The sequence below is a fragment of the Camelina sativa genome, chromosome 8 (genome assembly GCF_030686135.1).
Source record: "Camelina sativa cultivar CO46 ecotype springtype chromosome 8, ASM3068613v1".
Taxonomy (NCBI): Eukaryota; Viridiplantae; Streptophyta; class Magnoliopsida; order Brassicales; family Brassicaceae; genus Camelina; species Camelina sativa.
The window spans coordinates 25,215,888-25,223,873 of NC_141887.1; the positions used below are offsets into that span (position 1 = coordinate 25,215,888).

The following is a 7,986-nucleotide window of genomic DNA, read 5'->3' on the forward strand; positions in this document are numbered from 1 at the left end:
AAAGCAGAATCGAGAGAGAGAATATCTGGAGAATATCATGTGCGATGGTTAAGGAAAGTGGATTGTGCCAAACAAGATATTGCCTTACGTGAAGATTTGAAGATTTTTTTAGGGTTTAAGGATCATCGAATATAAAAGATCTAGGGGGTGTGTGGTAGGTTTTTTGGTAAACACTTGAAAAACCTTTTGTGAGAGATTGTAACTTCAAGGCTAACAAAAAGAAAGCTAAAAAGGTGAGTGTTGTTCTCTTAGATCTATATTTGTAAGAGTTTAGATAGAGAAGAGAGGTGTGCTTAAATTTATTCTTGTACATCGAATAAGAGTTTAATAAGAATAAATAGTAAAAACGTTTGCTTGACGTTTTTTCAAGCAGGAAATTGTGGTGTTATTCCTCTATATCTTTACAGTTATTATTTTTACTAATATGGAACGGTATATAATCCATTCTATTTGCGATAGGAACAGAACAAACTATAATGATGTACGTATTTTCTGACTTTGTTCGCCCTTAAGTTTAATTACTCTGCTTATAAATCTATACAACTAAAATTTTCAATAAATTTGTGTATAAAAAACACATACAAAATTTGACTAGGAAAAATCATAAAACTTAATTAAAAGAGTGTTAGTTATTTTAAGAACAATATTATAACATTTTATTTTCTTGTTAAACCATAGTGGTGAAGTGGTATAGACTTCACTCTATATAGTGGTGGTCGAGGTCCTAAATTGATCATTGTCACTGACATTGACACTGTTTTTCTGTTAGTGATTGTACACGTTTGAAACTATTAAAAACTTGAGCTTTTTGTTTTTCATTTTTATTTTGGGCAAAAGGATTTACTTACTCAATTGGTTTGAAAAAAAAAACTGATCTAGAGTTCCAACGCATATTCATTAAAGAACTTCAAAGCGTGTTTTTAAGTAGGTTTAAAAACTAACATTATATTTAATATATATATTACTCAATATATATACAGAAGTAGCTAGATATGTATATTAATTGAATATTACAGTTGGTTAATTAGAGTCAAATTTGCTTTTGTTATTTTTAGTTTATTGGTTTGTCATTATAAATTCTAATTGTCTTTTCTTGCTTTTCATGTTCAGTTTTTTTGTTCTTTATACATGTGCATGTGTTTCTTTTAATTTCCCATTGATTGATATATGTACGTTGGCTTTAATCTTCTTTTTCGAAAGCAATAAGGAAAGATAAAGTGAGATAAAGCTTTTATTTCTATCAGGATCTATACCTAGTCCGCCAATTAGTTTTCTTCGAAAGATAAGGGACTTTTTATCAAAAGATAGTGAGAACACAATTTGCATCCTCAAATAAATTTAAAACAAAAACTGAAATCGATTGAGATTGAAAGGTTATGAATCAGACTGCAGATCAAAGCCGACAAACCACAATTCAAAATATATACTACGACGTGGGCGACGATCATATCAATGTCGTGCGACCATGTAAGTGTGTGACTGTGGTTAAGGCTCTGTAAATGAGAATGGCCAGACAAAAAATTGCTAAGCGTTAAGGCTAGCTAGATCATATCTACTATTTTGAACAAGGTTTTATAACTATGAGCATTGAGCAATGGACGTACTAATCATCGGCCTAACCCTGGCCCAACATTTTCGGGCCGTTCAGTTCGGTTAAGGAGGGAAGCTTTATTTATAGTGTTTGAAATTTGTGGTAAATTATTGATTGTCGTTATAATTTTAATTTTATATTTATATGTTAACGACGGTAAGATTCCTCAAAATACCAAAAAGTATAAATTGTATAATTATTAATTAATATAGACGACGGTCAATATAATGTTACGATATAGCATGTTCCCTCTCTTATGATTTAGAGTTAATGTTAATAATTTTAAATTTTTCAAAAAGTAAATCAATTAGTATGCCACTACAGATTCATATGCATATTATCTCTTGTCTTTAAATTTCAAATTTTGAAAAAGTAAATTGTTAGATATGGGATCCAACAATGCCCAAATAGACAATGATATGCTTTAGCTATTATTCTTAAGTTATATAGTATATCCAAGAGATTTTCTATATAAAAATTAGAAACAAAAATTTAAAATTTATCTCTACTGCTTTTACTCATTTTTTTTGTTTTGGTTACATATTTAAGTAAAATGTGCCAAACATTAAAATTTAACTTAAAACTGTAGCTAGCTAGTACATATGGACACTTTAGAAGAGTAACATAATGACATAAACTATTTCGAGCTAAACCTCTTTCTTGTCCAAACACACGTATCAATCCAACGAGCCGTTACAATGAGTTTATCTTTAATTTCTTGGAGTCACCCTTGAGTGAATAAAGACTTATAATTCAGAGCTGATCAATGACACTTATCACGATTATGTGATAGCAAATTCCCATCACACATTAAACGGGCAATTTAGTATCCTTATCATTTGTTATCATATGGTCTTCGCTTTCAATGTTCTCACTGGAAGTGGTCAATGTCTTCGAAACAGACTGATCTATCTCACTCTTCTTTCCCCAAAGAAACACGTAGAGACCCGTTATAGTCACTACGGATCCAAGTATGCTGCATATTTTTGTTTCACCATAAACAAGTAAATATAAGGATATCAGTGCATATGCATGGACCGACCTTTGGTTATATAATAGTTATATGATATGATTTGAGAATAATAAACCTGCCGAGGTATAAAGGAGAGCGTAAGATGAGGAAATCGAATAACGTAGCGGCAACCAGACTGACGGGGGCGAATGTTGACACGAAAACTGCTCCTGTCATTTTTATTGACCATGACGTTACAACTGTCGACATCGCTTGTCCCACTATTCCCTGTTTATTTTCATCAATTTATCAACTCCTCGATGGTGTTTTTTTTTTTAACATTATAACCTAACCGAACATTTCATCAGTATTTTACAAGCTTACCTTATAGACTCTCGATAATATTTTTCGGCTTTTATGCTTATGTTCCTATTTAAAAGAAAAAGAATAAAGGACTTACAGCGTAAAGGATGATGAAAATGACAAATTTATCTTCGATGATCCAATCTTCGACCTCTCTACTCTTATAAAGACTCAAAATGGCACATTGAAATGCTGCGAAGACTGACATGAGACAAGTGCTTGAGTATTTATTGCCAGGATATTTTAAGCTTAATTTCCCTTGAAACAACATCCATAGAGATAACAACACTGTTCCAATGATCAGATAAAGACAGCCTAGAAACCAGTTTTTTGTTTGGTCGTGACCATTGTTATGTAACGTGTTCTTGTTCTTTTGAAGAACTCCTGGATGAGAATGATGGTTTGATATCTCCGGGCCTTTGTAAAATGTCAAGAACATTGCTCCCATTGTGCAAATTAGGGTTCCCATTACTTTGAGCACACCTGCTTTGCTCTTCAGGTTTTGGGTATTCTCTATCCTGCAAATATTTATATATATAAAAAAATACGACACAAATTTTGTTTTTTTTATTTGCTTTTTTTTAGTCTTTATAAGAGTAAATAATGTAATTATATTAGTTGCATACTTGCGTTACCTGAAAACAAGGGCTAACGCAAAGGTGATAGCAGGTAACATGCTAACTAGAGCCATCGAAACAGTTGCTGACGTGTACGATAGTCCAAGCAAAAAGAAAAATTGCATCAAACTTGCCCTGCGTTATTTTTAAGGCAAAAAAAAACATAAATAAACGAAACAAAGAGCTCGTAATAATAAGAGATTACGTGTTAGAAAACTCTTTTATCCTTTTCTCCCCTTTCTAAAAGTGAATAAAATCATCAAAAACAGAGGGAATTGCGTAATATAAGTTTAACAAGTAGTGAAAAGGACAAACCCAAGTAATCCGCTGATGAAGTGTTCGCACAAAAGCATGAACGTTAGCTTTGGTCTTGTTTTCCTATAACAAACTCATTTAAAGAGCAAGCTTCATTACTTACATATATACAACATAATAAGAACTTATAACTATTATATACATACATACATACATACATACATATATACATGCATGCGCATACACACACAGTATATAGATATATACTAATATACACACATAAATATACATATATACATACATACATGAGAGGTTATATATCAATAATATTACAGCTTAGTATCACCATGTCTCAAAAACAAAAAAGTGGTGATATATAAATCAACGGAAATACCAACATTACAAACTTAATTTGGATTAGTTCGGACTTAAACAGACGAATTCATGGCACATGACAATCGTATTACTAGTTTAGTACTGTGTAAGATTGACGACAAGTTCAAATTCATGGGTTGTTTACTTAAATATTGACGCGTAAAAGAAATCATATATGGAGATTAAGAAGAATTAAGATTATTCAGAATTTAACATATAATGGTAACATATATGAGAACATAAGTTTTATTGTTGTAATGGTAACTAAATATAATATTTTAAAGTTAGTTAACATTTCGACTTACGTCTGAAATTGAATCATATACATATATTAATAAAAAATATACATAGCCAGAGAAATTTGCTTTTAAAGATAGTTTCAAATCTGAGTTTTGAAGCCGAACAAGAATCAAAATGTTCTTACCTCTCCCAGACACAAGAAAACGGAACCAAGATTAGAGCAGAAATAGCCATTCTATAAGCACCAAAGATCATATGGTTAACACCAACATCAAGTGCTTTCTTAACGAGAGCATTCACTGATCCCATTGCAACACTTGATATTAACATTACTATTACTGGTGCCCATTGTTCTTCCTTCATCACCCTTCTCTCTCTCTCTCTCTCTCAATTTTTTTTTTTTTTTTTTAAAGATTTTTGTAAGTTTTGTTTTCTGTAATGTCGAATGATTTTCTTTGCGTTTGGCAACAACACGCCTTTACATCTACTTATATTTATAATAGAGTTTCTAGAGGTGGTTGCCACATTGGATATCTTTTTCTTGTTAACCTTAGTTCAATATCAATAATATATATTTGAAAGTATAAGTTTGATTTTTAAATTAGGTCGAAGATATTATAGTTTGGTGGTGGTAGATCATTTTCAAAGGAAACTTTCAATCAAAAATCCGGATTCAAGCTCTCAGATGTACACAGAATGCAATGTAGCTAAGAAACCCAAAAAGTGAGTAAGTTGTACTATTAAAGAAACATACAAAGTTAAAACAGCTAATTAATTCTGAGCCTAACATCCCAAAATTGATTTAGAAAATAATCATTTTCCCTCAAAACGAGAAGACTTGGAGAAACTATTAAATTGCTATAAGCTCATTAAAATTAATTTTTCAAAATTAAACTTTAAATTTAAAATACTAAATCCTATCTCTCAAAACTATAATCTAAATATGAAATTGAAAACTCAAAACAAAAAAAAAATCTAAAAATTAATTTTAAATATTATAATATGTTAAATAGTGCTGTTTTTGAAAATTTATGGAGTGTATGATATACTTGTCCATAAAATTTGTTTTAGTGTTATTTTAAGGTATTTTTCTCAAAAAAAAGTGCAATTAAGAGACTTCTATGAAAAACTAAAAACAATTGAAATGTACGAATGTAGCTTCATTTCGATTATTTCTATTAAACAAGTTAATGACTATTGTTGTGTCTAAATTAAACCATAATTTGATAGGACTTATCAATGTAGCTGTACGTTTTAAAAAAAAAAAGTTTAGTATTTATTTGCTAATCGATATACTCCATACACAAACATTGTTTGCTTCTTATGTTTATATAAATTCCGTAGGGGGGTAATAAACGATTATTTGGTGAAAAACAAATTTTAGCATTTTCCGTAATGGGAGACACGCAATTTGCTTCTCACATATGTTCGTGTCATCTACTTCACATTTTCTTTACTTACCTTAATCCACTTTTCTTTTTTTTTTTAAATTGCATAAGTTATTTTTGATCAGCTAATCAACAAATAATGTTAGACTTCTAATAAAATAAAATAATATAATTGTACAGTAAACCAAAACCTCTAGTTACTCCTAATTAGCTCATCGTGATAACAGACCGAATTTGGTTTTGATAATTAATAACCTCAACTAGGGCCGGACATTTCGGTAACCCGTTCCGGGTTCGGGTATTATCCATTCGGGTTCGGGTAAACGGGTTTAGAAAAATAGAACCCATTGGATATTTTTAGATATATGAGTTCGGTTCGGTTTGGGTACTACCGGGTTCGGGTCGGTTTGGGTTACAAATTTTAGAACCCGATTAGTACCCGAACTACCGGGTACCCGAAAAAAATATAATTAAAATTAATTAAATTAAAATAAATTTAGTTAAATTTTGACTTATGTGACAAAATATTTTTAGATATTTTGATTATTTTTGATATTTAGGTATAAAACTAAATGAAATATTCAAAATTATAATCATAATTTTGGGATAATTACATTATATTAATGATAAATATTATAAATAGGTTTATGCTTTCGGGTTTAATGGGTACCCAAACGGGTACTGGATATTATCCGACCCTAACCTGAACCTATGGGTATTAGAAAATAAAACCCAATAGAGTTTTATAGGTAAATCCGTACCCAACCCAAATCTGGTTTTCCGGTCGAGTTTCGGATTGGATATTCGGGTACAGTTTTTATGCCCAGCCCTAACGTCAACAAACTATTGGACTATTTATTCACTTATTTTTTTTTTAGAACCTAACGTTCTGTTATTTATCATTACAGTATCCATGTTCCATGTCCATTGGCGAATTTATGTTAACATATCATGTTATATATTGCGTGTCAAGCTTCATGTTTATTTTGTTGGGTTTAAGTCAATCTTTATTTAACATGGAAAGAGGTATCATAAAGTGTGATCAAAAAGATATATGTAAGGTTGAAAATTCCACTACGGCAAGTTTATATTGTTATTTCCATATTCGTTTTTGATGAGTTATTTGATACTGATGTGTCTACAACAAGACCAAAAAACTAGACAAAAGTTACACAAATATAATACGTCTGAACCTGTTGGAAAAAGGAATAAAATGATTATCTACAAATCATTTGTCATTTAACGGATAAAAGACATGCTACTATTTTCGATTCAAATCATTTGCCTCATTAATTCCAGTTTTCAAACTGGTCACGGCAATGATATGTGTTATAGAAGATCTCTCAGCTATTTCGTCAGTTTCAAATTTCGAATATTTTAGATTTATAAAGTTTAATTGTAGTAAACTAGTAATGTTCCTATTGAATATATGTAAAAAGTTGTAAACCGATGGTAAAGTTGTAAACTAATTTCAAGAAATGAAAATGTAAGTGCGGATTCACTGGTACACCAAGCGCGCACGTATCCGTCTCATGCTTTACGCTTTGTTTGTAGATTCTTTTCCTCTCAATTGGCTCATATGAGTTGATATTTTTGTTGAAAAAAAAAATGGTAAAATCAAATCTAAACTGGTTTACCTTCTGAATCATATATATAATCAGACTTATCTAACCAGTTGATATATTTCTTTAAATTTTCCACTAATGTCTTATAAAAAATTGATATATTGGTATTGCTGAGAGAGAAGTTGGTTAACTAGTGACACCTAAATTCTAATAATGCTTTCATCCCACCATATCTAGGTAAAACCCTAATAATTTTCTTTTAGTAAGAATTACTACGGTTATGCCCAAAGATATAAACAAAATAGTGTAATGAGAGTGACGAATCACCACAAAGTTGTGTATGTCAGTACTCAGTAACCAACAAAAATAAAAGTAACAACGTAACAAAAAAAAAGACTAAACAAAAGAAGAATAGACTAGCTAGTGGGTCGTTGACATTACTTGCTCGCAAGTACAGTGGCTGCACTGGATCATTTACGGATCTAAACGGTACGGCCGGCATGCGGTCGAGCTAAAACCGTTCGAGTATAATCTATCGCTTCAACAATTTTTTTTTTAATGGTATCCTAATCAAGAATTAAAGTTTCTATTCATAGTTGGGATAGTCATCTTCCTTCGTATTAGTGCGTGTTTATGGTCG

The 7,986-nt window shown here is 30.9% G+C and overlaps 1 protein-coding gene across 1 annotated transcript; it reads right to left on the bottom strand.

Moving 5' to 3' along the window:
- Nucleotides 1-2,082: 2,082 nt before the first annotated feature.
- On the bottom strand, nucleotides 2,083-5,444 carry LOC104707958 (WAT1-related protein At4g01430). Its single transcript, XM_010424419.3, has 6 exons — nucleotides 4,578-5,444; nucleotides 3,839-3,901; nucleotides 3,542-3,658; nucleotides 3,004-3,424; nucleotides 2,680-2,831; nucleotides 2,083-2,567 (listed from the first exon to the last, which is right to left on the bottom strand). Exons 1-6 carry the CDS (start codon nucleotides 4,754-4,756, stop codon nucleotides 2,402-2,404), a joined length of 1,098 nt encoding a protein of 365 aa, XP_010422721.1. The 5' UTR covers nucleotides 4,757-5,444; the 3' UTR covers nucleotides 2,083-2,401.
- Between the last annotated feature and the right edge of the window lie 2,542 nt (nucleotides 5,445-7,986).

What these genes read in the sequence shown, in the direction of transcription:
- LOC104707958 (XM_010424419.3), bottom strand. Translation starts at nt 4,756, where the DNA reads ATGAAGGAAGAACAATGGGCACCAGTAATAGTAATGTTAATATCAAGT. An exon ending in TTTTCTTGTGTCTGGGAGAG is followed by an intron (nt 3,902 to 4,577) that starts GTAAGAACATTT and finishes AGTTTGTTATAG; the next exon opens with GAAAACAAGACCAAAGCTAA. An exon ending in GCGTTAGCCCTTGTTTTCAG is followed by an intron (nt 3,425 to 3,541) that starts GTAACGCAAGTA and finishes AAATATTTGCAG; the next exon opens with GATAGAGAATACCCAAAACC.